The sequence below is a fragment of the Anser anser genome (genome assembly GCF_964211835.1).
Source record: "Anser anser genome assembly, chromosome: 6".
NCBI lineage: Eukaryota > Metazoa > Chordata > Aves > Anseriformes > Anatidae > Anser > Anser anser.
Genome location: NC_139726.1, coordinates 28,713,041 through 28,729,018, shown reverse-complemented (window position 1 = coordinate 28,729,018; position 15,978 = coordinate 28,713,041). Strand labels below are relative to the sequence as shown.

Here is a 15,978-nt window from a genome sequence, read left to right as displayed (position 1 = left end):
CCTGTATTGAGGAGTGAACCTTTACAGAAAGCACTTGTAAGAATCGCTAAGGAAAGTAGCATTAATCATTAATTGAGTTGGGGCTCAATGTGAAAGCATAGAGCTTATATTTTTATAAATACTGATGTTAAAAACATATATATCAAGGTCATGCTTTCAAATAGTGGAAAAACAAGAACAAAACAAAGTATTCTTCAAACTATTTAAAAGGAAGAGCTTACTGAAGTGTCAGTGTTCCTGTGGATATGTACCTGAAAAACACTTAGTAGATGCAGCTAGTCTCCTTTTAAAATAGTGGTGTGGGTGGCAGACCTCCCTCTTTGCTGCTGAGATGACCAAGATCATTACGCTTGGTTGCGTATTTTTTCTGGTGCTTTTTTAGGGGTGCACTTTTTAGTATGGACAAGCAATTAAGTAGGATAAGGTAAATTTTATTAACCTGACATGGATCTTTCCCTCTCCAAAAATATTAAAAAATATATTTTAAATTCCCCCTCTCTAGAATTTTTGTGTAAAGGTAAGTTATCGGGTGCATCCGAAGAATAATTTTCTCCTTTATGTGTTTTTTTCCTCTTTTTAGGATTGGGAAACAAAGATATTTCCTGTTGGTGAGGAAACACCTTGAAAAGATTGATGTGATTACCAAAAGTTGTTGTTAATGTATCCTATCTCATTAGCTTTCTCTCACATGGCTGAAGAGCTGACATAGGAAAAAATTTAGGGGGTACTAGATAAATTTGTTACAGCCTGTGAAAGACTTAAACTTAACTGCTTTTACATCATCAATATGAGCTACAAAACTTCCAAGTAAAAATATTTTTTTCATTATGGTATCCTGTCATTTGCTTAAAACACAAATGAGTTTTAGTTAGCTTCTGTATCTCTTTGAGATCAGTGGAAGGTTTCTCTTTTGTCACTCCTGTTATCATGTTTTAACAAAAATATTCCTGATCCTATGGTGTGAACTTACTAAAAGTTCTATCTAACAGTGGATTCTAACAGCTTTGCTTTAGGCAAGCTCACTCTGTTCATAATATGCTAAGAATATTTTCATTTTAAAAGTGTATTTCTTGTGACTCACTTAGGAAACAACTGTTCAAGAGCAAAATGAAGTCATAAGGAAACTAACAAGCTGCCTTCAACAGACAAAGAAGGATCGAAATGACCTACTAGAAGAGGCTTCACATGTAGCTGATCAGATCCATGACTTACAACTCCAGTTACATCAGGTATGCTCCTTCTCTAATTTTAGCTTCCTTACAAAGGCAGGCGGAGGGAGGGGGAACAGATTTCGAATTTAAACACGTAAAACATTCCAAGCTTATTACATACCTCTCTATAGTTCAGTTTGTGATGCAGCAGTGAAAATGATTTGAGGGCAAGGCAGAGTTGTGGTTTAGTTTTGGTTTTTTTTCAGTTGCTGGAGAGAACTCCTGGAGAAATCCTTATGTTCTGCTTGCTTACTTTGAAATATATGGGAGGTCATTATACTCTTGTCCCTCAGTTTAGCACCTGATAGGGAATTTTCCATAATACTTTTGGGATCTCTACACAAGAGTTGCTGTAACAATGTGACCAGTTTACCTTGCCTTTGTTGAAGAAAGCTCTGTGTGTATAGAGAGAAATGACTGTAACAGCTGAGTTGTAGTACAGAAACTTATGTTGAGGTAATGTGCATTGCTTCAAAGAGAGAGATATAAAATAATTTGAAGATTGTTGATATAACCCCTTGATACATAGGAACCTGCTTCTGTGCAAGAAGTTGATTGTGGAACTGAGACCCTGGATGCTAGGACATATTACGTCCTTTAATCTGCTTTTTTTTAAATGATGTTCATTGGCTACTCTCTATTAATGCCTGAATGCTTGTTCTCTCAGGAGGCTTGTAGTATATGCCAATAAAAATAATTCCTCTGCTAAATGAAATTCTAACTTTGGAAAAGAACAAAAAAATACTGCTTTCTGTGTACAGTTCTAAATGGTATTGACAAAATATTCAGTAACGGTGAAAACTGTTCCACAAATAACTGTTGGGATTTCCTCCGTAAGCTGTTGAAATACAATAACAATGCCTCTAAATAGCAATTCAGGCATATTCGAAGTAAAGGCTACTAATATGGTGCAAATTGTTCATGGAATCATATCAATTTTTGTAAAAGGTAAAAAGATTAGTACTGTCTTGAATATATTGATATTTTATTGGTTTTAGGAGAGTTTTTTAGAAAGCATTTCTTAAAATTAATAAAAATGCATTCTATTTTGCCTTCAGACTGTGTTTTAAAAGTGGTGGTGGTAAACATTTTATTTTCATTTTGGGGGAGTTGGGAAGTGAAAAACCCTTTCGTATTGAGTTGTAAATAGTTTGGAAAAAAGTGTTAGTTTTGTTCATTGTCATCTTAACGGAATGTCCAGTCCGTTGGAAGTCCTGTCTCATTTTGGGAGATTCGTAGAGATTGATTATTTAGCAATTTAACATTATATTTTTACAGTTCTTAGACACCAGTTATGTTTGAAATGCTACTGACTTTTTAGGAAGTTTCTTATCCACTGAGAATGAAAGAGACAGTATATCTATATCAAATGAATATGGTATATTTCATGCATGCAGTGAGATTAGTGTAGGACTTAATATAATATAAATGTTCTGACTGCGAGTACATATGTGCTCAGGTTAATGAGATGCTAAAGAGTAAAAGCCCTGGGAAGAAAGAGGTATTAGAAGCCCAGCAGCAGATGTCCTTGTTTCAGAACCAACTTAAAGAACAAAATGTACACTTGGAGATGCTGTGTCAGAGAGCACATGACCTAGAAGTACAGCTTGAGTCTTCTCAGAAGGTAAAACTACTTGAAGCTCTTTTATAATTAAGAGTTCTAGACAGGTTTCTGTTTCAGTTGTGTAAGCCAAGATGGTTCTTTTTGGAGGAAGAACCTGTAATGAATGTTTAATTTGTGCATGAGCTAGTATGGTTGCTTCAGGACTGAAACTATTCTTTAGCCTGTAATTAAAACTATTCTTCTGAAGACAAGAAGATAAGGCAAAATAGCTGTTCACAATTTCATTTTTTTGTAAGAAATGAGAATTCAATACTGGCTCTTTAAAATTTGCTTAAATATTGAAATTACTCTACCTGTTTCCGTAACAGAAGAGATAGTCTTTAACTCTGTTACTCAACGATTGTATAATAAATTGCAGTCAGAAATAGGACCACTGAACTGACATGTGGGAAGGTAATTGGCAGAGGCTTCAAGAGGATGAAGGTTGCTGTATAAGCATGTAATAACTTCACTGTTGTATTTGAACAGTTACTTTTATTCTGATATGTGTTTTAACTTTATCTCTAATCATGTTAGTTTCAGAAACAAAAGAGAGGAAACATGGAGGGAGTATTTTCATGTAAACATTTCAGGAAAATAAAGGTGAAGAGTTCTGCCACCTTTGTAATATGTTTCAAATTTGGTGATAATTCTGAACTGCTGATGTGGTATGGTCATGGGACAAAACAAGTCTGTCTTTAGAACCAAATTTATAGGGATTATGGCTGCTGTTGTATATTAAAGGAGCATCTTAGAAGGTCTGATTTCCTTTAAGCACACAACCAGCCATGCTGTAGATAGAAGTCTTACATTTTTAAGTCAAAGATGAGTCAAAATTTGACATGGCTGTTCTTTGGCCTGTTTCTCCTGTAGAAGGTGTTTTCTGTATGCAAATGGATGTGAGGTGAAGAGGTGTCTGCAGTACTTATTATTTTACTCATTTTTATTCAAAATACACAGAATTTCAGACAGTCTTCCTTTCTCTCTGGAGTCAGTGGCATATTATTCGTTATTCCATGGAAAACTTGATATTATTACCACATTGATCAGTGCTTCAGTAGTGCTTCCCATGGTCAAGGATATGCTTAGAAATCATATTGCCTAGGCCAATGATGCTCTATGCACTTAAGGGTAAATATTATATGTGAAGAGACATGAAAAACAGCGGGTTTAAGGAAAGTAAAACATCACATTTCATGTATTTTATCTTTAAGAATACCAAAGATAAGGAAAATCTGCTTGCTCTAATGGAAGAGGGTATGAAAGATACAATGCAGCAGCTATATGAAAGCATAGGAGAAAAAGAACAACACATTAAAAATCTTCAGGATCTACTAACATCAGAAAGATTTAACTTGTCTGTACTACAACATACTCTTTCTCTCCGGGACTCGGAAATAACAGAATTAAAAAATGAAATAACATTATCAAAAATGAAAGAACAGCAGTGTATTGAACTGAAAATGAATCATGAAAAGGATATTTGCAGACAGTTAGAGAACTTGAGGGCTGAGCTAGAGAAATGCCACAGAAAAGAGATTGCAGAAACGAAGCAGATATATGAAGAAGAAATGATTTTAAAATATAAAAATGACCTTGAACAGTTAAAACAAGAACTCTCTGCTCTGAATTCTGAAGAACACATTCAGAATTTGAACAGCATAATAATCGACTTAAATAATAGTCTTCATGAGTCTGAAATTCATAAAGAAAATTTGAGGAAGAAACTTGAAAACCAGCAGGAAAAATTCCAGAGAGAGAAGACTGAAATTGAGGTTCAATACAAAATTTTAATTGATGTTCTTAAGTCTCGTCTTTTTGAGGCAGAAGAGCAGGTCAAGGAAGCCCAGCAATACAAACAAGAAAAACAGTACTTGAATGAAGAGATTCAGGAACTGGATTCATGCATCCAGGAATTACATAAAAAGCCTCTTCAGACTGAAAACAGTGCAGATGCAAGGCAAGAGTACAATGAAGAGATTGTCTCCAATAAAAATCTAATGATCTTGAAGGAAAAACACACTTTACCAGATGTTTCACTCTCTGCAGCTCTGGTACTTGAGGAGATATTGAATAAACCATGTCACTTTAAAGGTGAAGAAGAGTTTGTTCCTGAAGAACTAGAGTTCCAGTGCGAACTGGGAGTAGACTCATCAAGAGGTGAATCAAAAGAAATAATGAGTTCAAGGATCGAAGAAAGCGAAGGTAATGAAGGAGATTACCTGTCTGAAGAACAATTGTCAGAACCTGGGTTTTTCACTGTTGATGAAGACATGTTGGCTAAATATCTTGTCTCCACAGAAAGACCAGAGCAGTCATATGTGTCAGGCAGTTCTGAAGGTTATGCCATTAAAGAAGATAGATGCGGTAGGTACAGATTAGACAGTAATGTGCTTTTAGAACCCAGCATGGATTTTAAATCTCCTCTGTTAAACTTTGGCCTTGATGAAAAAACATGTCATAGCAGTTTGGCTCAAGAGACTTTTGAAAAGACTGAGGTGGAAGTAGAGGACTTCATTTCATTTTTGTCAGATGGCTCCCTGCAGCGAAACAAAATAAGCAACTGTGACGTTGTAAAGGATGATGAGAGAGCTTCACGCATCTGTCTACTAAACAAGCTAACCGAACAGCTTCATGAAAAGGAGTCAGCCTTGGAAAAATCTCAACGGGAGACCCAAGAAGCTGCTGGAAAATGGAAAAAAGTAATAGCTGAGCTCTCTCTGATGCATGTGGAACTGAATAAGGAACGTGAAGCACGGGTCTGTTGTGAAAAGCAACTTCTTCAGAAAACAGAGGAGAAAGAACTTGAAAACAAAATAAGCCACCTAATAAAGCAACAGGGTGAGGATGGAGGCCAACCTTACCATGCTGTGGAGCCTTTAACGCAAACATCAAAATCCTCTACCTGGCAACAAATGCTGAAAGACCTCCAGGAAGAAAGAGAAATGTTGATGGTGCAGCTGCGAACTCAGGAGCAATTAGTGAAAGAAGTACAAGAGCAGAAAACGGCTTCTGATTCTGTAACAAGTGAAGTACAGTCTCTTTTTGGACGTCAGTTGGCTGTTCTGCAAAGTCAAAGGGATCAAATGCAGACCCAGCTTGATGCTCAGAAGGCTAAAAATCTGACAATAACAGAGCTTCTTGGTCAGAAAGCTGTACTTGAAGAGACATTGCTAAAAGAACAGGATCTGCTCAAAGCTGAAATCAGTAACAAAGAACAAAATTTAGCACTCTTATTGAAGGAAAAAACAGTGTTGGGCAAGAGATTATCATCCATGGAGAAAGATCTAATAAAAGCAGAGAATGCTTTAGCAGCAAATGCTAGCATCATAGCAGATCTTAAGAAGAACATACGTGAACTTAATACTGAAGTGCAAAACCTCAAAGAGGTACAGGAGTGTGAAAGATTGGGATATGAGGACAAGTTGAACTTGAATAATGCAGAAATTAATAAACTTAATGCTGAAATAGAGGCAAAAAGTACTGAATACAATGTGAAAGAAAGCCAGCTAATTGAAGAAATAGCTCATTTGAAGAAGGTTCAGCTGGAGCTTGAAAATTGCTTGCAGGAGTCCTTTCAGTCTGCACAAGCTGTGCAGGAGGCACAATCTGAGATGGTGAAACATTACAAAGAGGAAATTGATAAAATGGAGACTCAGCACCTTGTGGAATTAACTAAAGTGAGTTTGACACACAAGAAGGAGGTAGGAACACCAATAATGGCAGTTCTTGGGTTTCAGGATACTTAAAGTACTCACTGCAAATGTTTGTATCCCTGTTTTCAGATAGAAGAATTAAATAATGAAATAAAAGATAAAGTTGAAAAGCAGCAGAAGTTGGAGGAAGAAAGAAAAGAACAGCTTGCTTTAATAAAAAAGGTAAATGGTGTAATCAGGCTTATTTCAGAAAAATAAACTCATCTTGCATTGTTTGTCGATAATAGATCTTTCCACCTCCAAAATATTTATAACTGTTTTTCTATGTTGTCTTTGATTTGGGGTTTTGTGGAAGGGAAAAGTTTGACCAGGTAACTTTTTAGTGGGACTAACAAACACTGTTTTGAAGAAAAACCTTTATGTGAGTGTTCTGTGCAGGTACATGAACGAGAGCATGAACGTGAAATCTCTGAACTAATTACTAAGCATGAAGAGGAAATGGAGGAGCTCCGTGCCTCACTAAATAGAGAACAGCAACACCTGTTGGATGAACTTCAGCAGCAAATGGCAGCCACACACAAAGCAGAGATTGAGCAAGCCCAGCTCCAATCACAGGTAAAATAAAGAAATGCAGTAATTACTGTATTTGTTGCAAAGAGAAGGCTCCTTTATTAATTTTTTTTGTCTCTACTGTGTATGCTATTTTATGAAATGCTGAAATTGAATTAAGAATGTTTCTTTGGTGGGCAATAGTTGATATGTTCTGAAAGAGCTCCCCAGGAATCATCCTCACTGCTATTGTATATTGACATTAATTTAAAAGGAAATTGGATGCTTCAATTAATGGCTTAAAAAAAAAGACAAAACAGTCATTTTTCATGTCTTGGTAAGTTTAACAAAATTATTAAAAAAAAAAAAACATTAATGTAATTTGTATTACTTTTGTGTTTAAATGAAGCATGTAAACCTGACTTCCCCTTAACTATTTACCGGGCTTTTTAACACTTCCACTAAGTGCAAAGTAGAAATGGTAAGAATATGTCTGGTCGTAAGTCTAATTACAAGATACTGGTATACTGTTTAGTTTATCCAGGAATTGGAAAGTTGTCAGCCTGTTTTAGCTGCCATTTCTAACTGATGGATGTTTAATATTTCTGGTGAATTTAATTTCCACTTTTCCAATACCGCTTTAGAACTTTGCTTTGAACCATTTTATAAGCAATAGCAAATAAGAGGAATTTTGTAATAGACAATGAAGGGATGTGGTGTGCTTGTGTGAAGAAATTGTGAAGAAATGGACAGATGCAAGGTATTTGGTTGGAGATGAAGTTAAGAGGTGGGTCAGGAAAACCTCCTACTTTACACTGCAAATAATGTGTAAATCTGTAATAGAAGTCAACTTATTTTGGTGTTCTGTCCCTGCCATGAAGAAATATTTTTCAACTACAGGAAAGCAAAACTTAAATGTGTTAGTAGTTGAAAGCAATTCAAACTGAAGCTAGTTATGAAAACAGTGACCACATTTAATTAGAAGAGAGGGACATGCTTTTTCTTCTCCATTACAGACACTGCACAGTCTTGAATTGGAAGCTTTACGCCTAAGCTTAAATAATATGCATACCTCTCAGCTTGAGCTTACTCAGTCTAATTTGAGAAAAGAAAAGGAAACTGCACTTGTGGAGCTACGGGAGATGCTCAATGATAAGCGTGCTCAGGAAGTAGCAATTCTGCAAAGCCGCCATCAGTTGGAGTGGGAGAAGATTAAAGAACAGTGCTTGAAGGAAAAAGAAGACCTGAAGTCAAAGTATCAGCAAGAATTAGGTATTAAAATTGAAATCCAATCAGTATTATTCTTTCCTATCAGGGTGTAGAGCTGGCCTTTTGACTGAAAGCTGGCATTGCCTTGATTAGGGGCAGTGGCTCGGCTTGCATGTGCACAATTACATCTTATATGCAAAAATGAAGTTGTCCAGACCTAACCTTAATTCTTCTTCAACTACATGAGTGTTTTGTTACTACCTCTGATTTAAAAAAAAAAAATAGCATACTGAACTAGTTGGTTTTGGGAAGCATTAGACGGAGCTGTCCCAAAGAATTTAATCGGTGCAAAGTGCAGAGCTCTTACCCTATGTGTTTTTTAAGGGTTTTTATTGCCCGAAGTCAACATTGGCTACTGTGTTCCCAACAAGATAGAAAATTCTTCCTGGCCTGCACGCTTTTGTTTCAAAAGTAGGAGAAAGGATTTGGAAAGGAACTGAAAGGCTCAGTGAGAACTTGAAGCCAGATGTTTTTTGTGACATTTGATACCAGATTGTGTTCTGACATCACCAAGAGCAATGGTGCAGCTATTAGAACTGAAGGCCTGCTGATGGTGGTTGGGGCATGTTGGAGAGTTCTTTGTCCCCTCCCAGATCAGAAGAAAATTTCTGAACTGTATGACAGGGCTTGAGGAATTTCTGGAGAAAGATGAGGCCTGCAGCAATTTTACTGAAGAAATTTTAGGAAAGAAATTTTAGGAAAAGTTGTCCTTCCCTGAGAGGAGGATGATGTTTTGGGGCTCTGTCTTTCAAACTCAAGAATAGAAAGGCATTTGTAATCACCAGTAATACAGTGAACTGATGGCATGGTGGAATTTGGGAATAGGAGGAAGTCTGGGCATAGTTCTCAGGATCAGTGCTGTTTATTTACATTTTGGTGCTGTAGCTTGATAGGAATGTAACTGCTTCAGAATACTTGAATGCAGGGACTGAGGAACATCCAGAATCAGATGAGGCAGGAGAGAATTGTGGATGCTGTTACCTGGAAGAATAGAGGAAATTTTCAGGGAGGTGGTGATTGGGTATGACCCCAACTGTGCTGTGACACTCCTATCTTTAAAAATAGATGAAATTTTGTCCTCTACTTGACCACTGGCTGGGTAGCTGGTACCATCTCAGTCTCTGGGATCTCGTCTCTCACTGAGAAACTTGAAGTAATGCCTTAAGATAAGGCAACAGTACTTTGCAGCTGTGAGGAGGGGACTGATAGCACTTTCCAGGGTTCTTACAAACCAAGAAAGGTGCTGAGCCGGAAGTTGGAAAGAATCTGGGGATGAGTTGGGAAGGTGTCATTGATAATGGACCAGATAATAGCATCTGACTTCCATTCTGTTTCCTAGGCATTTTTAAAAGACATTTGAAAAGAGGTTCCTGCTTGCCGCTGCCTGCTAATTCTTTTGCTGTGTCTCTGGAGATACAGATAATTCTAACTCTTGAATGTTGTGCAGTGAAATGCCGGCAACTAAAATGACATTGATATGCATTTGAATAAATATGTTTAGGAATAAAGGAGGTGGTTCGTATCCCTTAGACTTAAGTAGACTTTGCTTTGCTAATTAAGCTGACTTTAACCTCCAGACTTGTCTTAGCAGTTATAACTGCTAATGTGTATCATTTTCTAAAATGGAAGTGACTTACTAGGATATAATATAACAGTAGGTTTAGGTAGAGCCCAGCACCTTACACTGCTGCATGCCTACCTACTCAAGCCCTGAGTTTGATGTTGAAAATGTCTGTTTCACCTATATTTCTGCTTGTCATTTAAGCAAGATATTTTACGTACATTTACTAATAAATAGTATTTTATTTCACAGTTGATCAGAGAAAGAAAATAGAAATGGAAATGGAAGAGAAACATATCCAGATATTAGAGGTATAAATTCTGTTCTTATACAAGAAAAAACAGAACTTCTTTCACTAAACCAGAGTTGGAAGAAGTCTTGCTCTACTATATATTTATTTATAAACATAAAATAGAGGGGGGGAAAACCAACTAAATGTGTTTGCTTTAACAATGCTCATATCTTGCTCTCTTAGACTATCAAAAGAGACTGGGAATTAGAGTCTGAGATGCGTTTAGAAAACATGTGCGAAGAGCTCTCTGAAAAACATCAGACTGAAATGGCAGAACTGCAGAAAACTCTGGAAATGGAATTAGAAAAGGTCAAAGTGGAGCTGGGGCTTCTTTCTCTTGAGAAGGAACAGTCTGAATGTAAGTGCCATGGTCTGGGAAGTGCTTTTCTTTATTGAACAATAAGAAAGCTGTGTTTTAGAACCAATATAAAAAGCAAATACAAAATATATTCATGTATTACTTCAAAATTGGGCTGATGACATTAGACTGTCTTGAAAATAGGACCTAAATGGAAAAATGTTGTTTGAAGCCCACCTTCCTGTTGCATTTTGACTTGTATGGAATATGAGAGAGACTCTGTTTTCCTTTGGAAGTATTAAAGGGATATGCAGTTTTGCTGACAGATGAAAGCCAGTTTTGATGGTCACTGAATTAATCAAGATTTCTCTTAATAGAAGCTTCTTCTAACTAAAACATTTGCGTTTGGATTCTCAGTAGTTAGAACTTGATGGAATGGTATGTTTTTTGAAATACTGTTCTGGAAGTGACACTTCTAAGACTACTGCAATTGGAATTTTCATTACCTCGAAAAATGAGGATCAAGATGAGTACCTAGTTGCATACATCCTTTGCAGAGGTGCAGATCAGAGATACATCTCTGAAGAGCTTTTTTAGGGCTTGAAAATCTGAAACACTTGTCAGAGTAGTGGTTGACTGCCATAGTGTCAGCCATGCTGGCAGTGATGGCATGAAAAGGACCCACAAGATGCAGTGTGCCATGAAGCGGAGAGAGATAGCTAGTCAGGTTGCCTGGCCTCCAAGATGCTATGTCAGTGAGATACGTGGGAAATAATACTCTCCTCAAATAAATGGAAATATGGTGTTAAAAGTTACTGGAATTCTGGTGCCAGCTGACGAACAGTAATACCACATTTGAGAAGTGAAGAGTAGCCTTTCCTGCATGCCATGGGCCAGATGCTTTCACTGTGTTTGGATGGCCTTTGGCTGCTCTGAGGACATCTTTGTTTTTTAAAAAAAAAAAAAAGCTTGTTCTTCCCAGCCTGCACTGACTTTACTAGTCAATGTGAATTGGCTGGTAGATGAACCCGTATCTGTAAAGTTTGTTGTATGAGGATAACTTGCACCTCTTGAAGCATGTGGCCAAAATGTCCATCAGTTTCCTGTAGGCTCATTCTGGGCAGATAAATGTTCATTGACTGAATGAGCTAATGGCAAGTTTATAGGGTTCAGAGAGTGCTCAGTGCTGAGGAAGAACATGTTTGGCATGAGTCTGTGTAGTCCTTCCTGGTCATCTCTTCTACTTCTTGATGCTGAGTGTTGTAGGAGGAATTCTGTGTTTGTAGGCCATGAAGAAATGTTTGATTTCCTTTTCCAAGTAAATATGCTTCTAGCTCAAAAATGTGCTTCTAGTTCAAGGTGATTGTTTATATATACAGAGAGCAGATGCTCATCTCTCTGATACTACTGCTGGTTACCTCTTAGTTAAGTGTGGGATATAGAGAACTAGGTAGCTCTGTGTAGAAATGTTAGACTTTGAAACCCTTTATTTTTCACGATTTTTGTAATGATCTGGAAGTACTGACACCTATGGCTGTGAATTCTGTAGGAAATGTCACAAGCCAGCATTCTGGTCTGGACATATGCATTTTTATTTTCATCACAAAACGGTTATGTAGGTTATTCAGCATCCAGGATGGTGATGTAACAATTACTTTTTAATTGTAGTAAAATGTATAGATCTTGAGAAACAACACCAGTTAGCCATCACAAACTTACATGAACAGCTGCAGACTGAACATAACCAACTCCTAGAAGATATAAAGATGAAAAGCCAAGAAAAAGAACAGAATCTTCAGAAGGAGGTAAATAGAACTTCTCAACTTTGAATGGTTGATTACTCTGTGTGTCTGTGTGTCACAAAAATAAACTATATGCTCATCATTTAAGTAACGAGTTTGTATTTAGGGGTTTTAAAGAAAATACAAAGCACATTCATAAAATAGGTAAACACTCTTGGTCTTTAATAGTGATTCAAAGTCTTCTGAACACAACTGCTGTTCTGCAATTCGGTGTCACTGCTTCTGTATTAATGTACTTGATGCTTTGGTTCCTAAGTTTCTTATCTAACTAATACTTGATTCTTGCTAGTGATGGTAAATACAGCATTGGCAACAAAACCCCCTGCTAGAAGAGAAGGTCTAACAGTTAAGTACTACTCAGTATCTCTGGTAACCTGGGTCAGGATCTCAGAATCTGGTTGTCACTAATGTTTCCACCTTGTCCTGACTGAACTGTCTATGTTGCATGGTAATAATCAATTAGAACAAAATTTATTTTTTTCTCCATAGCTGGAAAAACTTCATATCATGCATGAAGAATTCAAGACTCAGTCACAAGAAGAAGTCAGGCAGCTTTGGTCTCAACTTGACAGTACCCGAGCAAATCGGCAGGAGTTGAGTGGTATGTTCAAAACTGATGGGTATTGTTGCCTCTTGTTCATATGGAAGTATGCATTATTGATATGAAAGGCTTTTAATCATGTACCAGAAACACACATCTAGGTCACAGATGTGTAGAGTGGGTTATACCCTAGTGATTGTGTGCCTAAAAGATTTCTGAAGTGAGAGGCAAGTAAGCACTGTATGACTAGTCGGTCCTGCAATGTCAAAAAGCATGGTATGGCTGTGACAAAATGCTCACTCTTGTCATTTTCTTTTTCCTTCCTGCTCTACTCCTGCATGCTATAAAAATCTTTAGTGAAAAACACTTTAATTGCAGCTTTAAATAAATGTAATGCAGTTCAAATGGAGAAAATGCTGCTCTATGGAACATGCTCCTATTTATATTCAGTAGAGAAAGGGTTATAAATTCAGTTGAGAAAATGGTTAATTGTAGCTAGACAGTAAAGATGACTACTTGGTTTTCAAGAAGTTTAGTGTAACTGTGAAGGTTTTTTCTTTTATTTGGATATAATTAGGAGGTCAGTTGCTTTTTTAAGCAGAAATCTTTCAAAAACTGAGTGATTAGGTTATGTCTTGAGGTAAAAATGGCTTTTATTTCCTCTTCAGTTGTGAGATGAGTTAAATAAAAGCCTTTTTCATTGATGCTCAAACTGGAAATTCACTATCTTCTGACACATGTAATTCTTAGATATATTTAATCTGGAGCTTTTCTATACCTGTGTTTTAAAAACAGAATAACAACCTTCAGGTAATACTTCTGAAATCAGAATGAATAATGTTGTTTTCCTGCAAGGCTACAAATAAGCTGCTTTTTCCAAAAGGATGGTTTCATTTTAAAAAATAAGCAAGTCCCATAAACTTAAAAGCAAAAAATAAGAAGGTATGGAGCACTTAAACAGGAGCAGTGTTTTTTGTTTGGTTGGTTTTGTTAGTCTTATGTGTATCTGCATTAAAGTTTTGGAAGAGTTTTAAAGCTTGAAAGAAAATGTCTGGGGGTATTGATGAAATGTGACATGGTGAGCTTTATACATCTTAAGATTTCTTATTGCTATGTTTCATAATGTCATAGTCAACTTCATGGTGTAGTAATCAGTTGACACACTTTTGGTTGAAGTGAAGTGTGAATATCTCTCAGATGTATGTGCGCAACAGATGTATAATAAATGAAAGAATTAATTTTAAAGAGTTAAAACAGCTAGGCAACATGATTTTAACGTTAGCTGTATGTGTTTCCTTTGCATTCAGACAGTAACATTAGATGGCATTCTTTACTTATGCTGGAGTAGTTAAGGATATGTTGCCTATTGTTTTAAATATCGTTTCAAATTTTTAATCAATACAACTAAGTAGCTTTCAAAATATAATAGGGTTTAGTGAGGATGTTTTTTTCAGTCATAAGTTCAATACATTTTTTGATTTAGTCAGATTCTACCTTGACTTTAGATCCATTTTTTGTTATAGATTTATAGTATAGGTAGCATGACTTAGTATTTGCTTGAACTCCTATATTCCCTCTCAATAGCCCTAATCTTTAGTAACGATTCAAATGTCTTTCTATGCATCTAATCACTCACATTACCATTATTTGGACCCTTTCTGTTTCTCCTTCATCATGCTTGAGATGGTGAGTCCAAGATGGAAGCCCATGTTCCAGGTGAGGATATCTCTTTTTGCGTGAGGAGATCTTAAAGTTGTTTTGTTTTACTCTGCTTTTCTCCACTCAAGTCATCATTTGACAATGCATTTGAACTGGTTTGAGGACTTAGTGCAGTGGTTTCAGAACACAGAGCAGCGTTCCAATTATCTAGCTGCTGACTAAAAAATGACATTCTAGTTCAAAATTGTCTAATGCTTTCCTATGTTAATGTCATGCCAGCAGACTTTGCTGGTTAGGTAACACCTACCTGAGATTGGACTTTCCTTGCCTATGCCATTAGTGTTTTCACTAGTCCCTGCTTGTCATTTGATTCCTCTGGTCCCCGTACCTGTCAACGGCTGCCTTAAGAAGCAGATTCATGTGCTTACTGCTCATATTCTTCCTGTTTGCTTGTTTGCTGTGAGGATTTTCTCCAAGTGTGTGTTCTCTGGTGGGTTATACAAAAACATACTGTGACAATCAGCTACATTGCTTCTTGAGTGGCGGGCTGTGATGTGAGTGCGCTGTGCTGCTGGGTGAGGATAGCTGTGCAGCACTGGGAACATGCTTGCCCTTCACCCAGTCTCCTCAATGTGAGTACTGCAGAGCTGAAGTGTGGCTCAGAAGAGAATGTGAGTAAGCTGAAGGTGTCTGGTGTTTATAGTTCGGTGATTCCATGCCTGTATTTCAGGCAGTTTGATTGCATACTGGGGATGTGAGCTGGAGTGCAGTACCAAACAACACTTGAGTTACTGGCCAAACCACAGGCCTGGGAGTCTTTCTCTGTATTTCCTGTCAGTCCATACTGGGAATACTGGTTTGTCCTTTAACAGATACTTTTTTTATGGCATAGGAACATTTGTTTAACATTCAGATGACTGTTGGCTTGTGTAAACTTTGGGAAGTATCTGCAGTCATTTCCATACTTCTTTCTGAAGCTTCTCTTACAGAATAACGTAAGCTGCTGCTTGTCTCTAATTGTGTGGCTTTATTGTTTGTTTTTTCCCTTCCTAAAATGCAGTTCCATCTTCAGTTAATCCTTTGTGGATATGTCAAGCCTTAAGTTATCTAGGCAGTTAAGCCATCTGGGAAACTTTTTTATTCTTCCCTGTGATTTTTGTCCTTTTTCCACTTTTTCACTTCCTGATACATTACTGCTACTTTAAAACAGGAAACGGGGAAAGAAAGCTCTTGGAATTCCTGAATATGCTGTAACTGTCCTTTACTCTCACTTCCTTAAAGAAGGGTAGCTTGCTGAAACAGACAAGATGACTGTTTCCTACTGCAGTTGTTTAGTCTGGAGAAGAGGAGGCTCCAGGGAGACCTTATTGGTCTCTACAACTATCTAAAAGGAAGTTGTGGGGAGCTGGGGGTCGGCCTCTTCTCACAGGTAACTAGTGATAGGACTAGAAGGCATGGCCTCAAGTTGTGCCAGGGGAGTTTTAGGTTGGAAATGAGGAGACATTTCTTCTCAGATAGAGCAGTCAGGCACTGGAAC

General features: G+C 37.2%; 1 protein-coding gene across 13 annotated transcripts in view; it reads left to right on the top strand.

The window, feature by feature from the left end:
- Window positions 1–15,978, top strand: part of PCNT (pericentrin) — a 99,756-nt gene that overhangs the window by 8,344 nt on the left and 75,434 nt on the right. For 6 of the 13 annotated variants that reach the window (XR_014586130.1, XM_083842080.1, XM_083842081.1 and 3 more), the window contains exons 5-15: window positions 1,086–1,229; window positions 2,671–2,835; window positions 4,029–6,494; window positions 6,600–6,692; window positions 6,909–7,085; window positions 8,036–8,291; window positions 10,102–10,160; window positions 10,325–10,499; window positions 12,108–12,244; window positions 12,731–12,842; window positions 14,466–14,498. Coding sequence is in view for 12 of the 13 variants with exons in the window: in XM_083842080.1 (XP_083698206.1) it covers window positions 1,086–1,229; window positions 2,671–2,835; window positions 4,029–6,494; window positions 6,600–6,692; window positions 6,909–7,085; window positions 8,036–8,291; window positions 10,102–10,160; window positions 10,325–10,499; window positions 12,108–12,244; window positions 12,731–12,842; window positions 14,466–14,498 (3,817 nt within the window). In the remaining variant the exon portion in view is untranslated. The remainder of the gene's footprint in view (window positions 1–1,085; window positions 1,230–2,670; window positions 2,836–4,028; window positions 6,495–6,599; window positions 6,693–6,908; window positions 7,086–8,035; window positions 8,292–10,101; window positions 10,161–10,324; window positions 10,500–12,107; window positions 12,245–12,730; window positions 12,843–14,465; window positions 14,499–15,978) is intronic. The other 7 variants (XM_083842083.1, XM_083842084.1, XM_083842082.1 and 4 more) reach the window with 5 other exon arrangements.